This window comes from Rosa rugosa, chromosome 6 (genome assembly GCF_958449725.1).
Source record: "Rosa rugosa chromosome 6, drRosRugo1.1, whole genome shotgun sequence".
NCBI lineage: Eukaryota > Viridiplantae > Streptophyta > Magnoliopsida > Rosales > Rosaceae > Rosa > Rosa rugosa.
In genome coordinates, this window is record NC_084825.1 from 44,934,970 (window position 1) to 44,937,305 (window position 2,336).

General features: G+C 39.6%; 1 protein-coding gene across 1 annotated transcript; it reads right to left on the reverse strand.

Annotated features, from left to right (window-relative positions):
* Nucleotides 1–821: 821 nt before the first annotated feature.
* LOC133716851 (WAT1-related protein At2g39510-like) lies at nucleotides 822–2,336 on the reverse strand. The gene is made up of 6 exons (XM_062143504.1): nucleotides 2,104–2,336; nucleotides 1,892–2,008; nucleotides 1,575–1,776; nucleotides 1,323–1,484; nucleotides 1,098–1,246; nucleotides 822–954 (listed from the first exon to the last, which is right to left on the reverse strand). The coding sequence occupies exons 1-6, from the start codon at nucleotides 2,334–2,336 to the stop codon at nucleotides 822–824; spliced, it is 996 nt and encodes a 331-aa protein (XP_061999488.1).

Here is a 2,336-nt window from a genome sequence, read left to right on the forward strand (position 1 = left end):
GCATCACCTAAATTAGTTCAGTGACTTCAATCCATTACAAATTGTACTCGTTCTGGAACTTTTTAAGTACAAGAGCATGATTGGCAAAGCTAAACCTATAGGGGATGGAAGTGAAAAATTGCCCAAATTAGGTACCAACACCTGAGTTTAGTTGAACAAAAGGCTTCTTAAAGAAAGTATAAAGGAATTAGGTAGAACATTACATTGTTTTCTTTCTGATTTTTCTTCATCATGCAAACTAATGATTATAGAAAAATAGTGATTGCATAACTTGCTTGCAAAAGAGCATTTCAATTTTTAGTCACTAATCACATATAGATATATAAATGGTTGTTTCGAGTTTGCCATATTGAGCAATCAAGTCAATTGTGGTGCACTTGGTCTTGCTCAGCGGAGCTTGACCTCAGTACTTGAGCTAGCTCCTGATTCAGAACTATTGCTTAAAAAGGGTCATCATTAGCTTGATATGCTTGTTTTAACTTATCATCTTTGTAGTGGCAGTTCTTTCCAAACCAAAAGTGTTTGGTAGGTTGGTGAATGAATCAAAGTTTGGAATTCTGATAATGTCATCTCATGATAATGGTGCATTGCAAGTTAAGGTCAGCAATGAAATTTAGTATTTAAGCTACCTGAATATCTGAATAATGTAAAATTAATATATTAAACTTCATTTAAAATCACTGCATAGCAACTTAGAATCTTTGAAGAAGACAAGATGGTCCAACTAGGTAGTCAAAACTATTGAAAAACTAAATCAATCTAATTAAAGATGATAACGCAGAATCTGCCTTGTCTTGCTAGACAAACTCCAAACTTAAACTTCACGATCGTCTATTGCTGGCGTTCCAGTTGGTTCTTCCACATTGGCATTCTTTGAATCGGAGGGAGGCTGATCTCTTGCTTCCCCAAAGAACAAGATAGAGGCCTCCCACAATGGTTACAGCTCCGATGAGACTACAAACATAAGTAGCTGTTAACCAACACCACAGTAAAAGTGTAATGAAAACATATATGTAAATACGTAGTTAAGGGAAAACATTACTGCTGTAAAATACAGTAATGAAAACATATACATTGGAGTGGGAAAACATCCATACCTCCCAGTATACAATTGTTCATGCAGAAAAAATGACCCCAAAATCGCCACAAGTAGAGTGGCCAAGGGGTTAAAGGCCGAGTAGAAAACTGGTCCCTTCTTCTTCACAACCAGTCCCATGACATAATATGCAGCCCCCGATACAAGAGCCTGCAAATTATGTCAAACTCAAGTAAAAACTTATAAAATGTAGCACAAGTAAAAGACCATTACAAATTTTCCTCACCCCATAAACAGCTGCGAGCAACTTCAAGTCCAAGTGTATGGACCATGCTTCCAAATTCCCCCTTTCAACCACAACAGCCACCACTGCTCCTTCCACCATACCCCAGAAGCAAATCAAAGCGGTGAGAGAGAGCTTGCAGGGGTAGGACTTGAGTACATTGGCCTGCATGTGTGTAAATCAGATGCATGTATCAATAACTGATAATATATGTCGAATATAAATTTAGATTAGTTAAGAGTTGCATACACTTACTTGCATGATTATGAAACAGGACCAGCAGAAGCAGGCTAGTGTTAGGAAGAGAGCACCCTTGACTTTGGGCGCTGAAGAATGATTTTTGTCGTGGTCCCTTGCCCATGGCAAGTTGAGGGAAGGCCCCTTGACCATGGTAAGGAGGATTGCTCCTTCCACAGTAACCAAGGTTCCTACAACCTTGGTCAATCCTCTCGGGTGTCTGTAGTCCACATTCGATCTCCAGCCTGCATTAGGAAAACAATTCGAGAGTAAGAGTCTGAGTGAGATTGAGTGTGTGTGTGTGTGTGTGTGTGTGTGTGTGTGTGTGAATATACCTGAAAATCCAGGCCATGACAAACGCAAACACTGGAAGCATGTTGCACATGGCCGATGTGAATGTGGCATTGGAGTTCTTCATTCCCACATAGTATAAGTTTTGGTCCATTACAGGGCTGCCAAGTATCAAAAACAGAGGATTAGAAGCATGCTCACTGAAACAAAGGAAAAAATTGTTGCAATGAAGAAAAAAAATAAAAAAAATACTCACTCAAACATGCTTAGCAGCATGATCTTTGCCATGACCTTGATGGTCATTGTAGGCCTAGAATGTCTCTCTATATACCATGCCAATGGAATTGCCAAGGCAGTTGCAATGGCCATCCTATACACCACAAAGGTGTAGTGGCTCATGCCCTGCTTTAGTGCAAGGAATGAGATGATGGAAAGGCCTGCATACAAGGCTTGAACAAAACACACTGCAATGACAAGAATTGCAGTCAT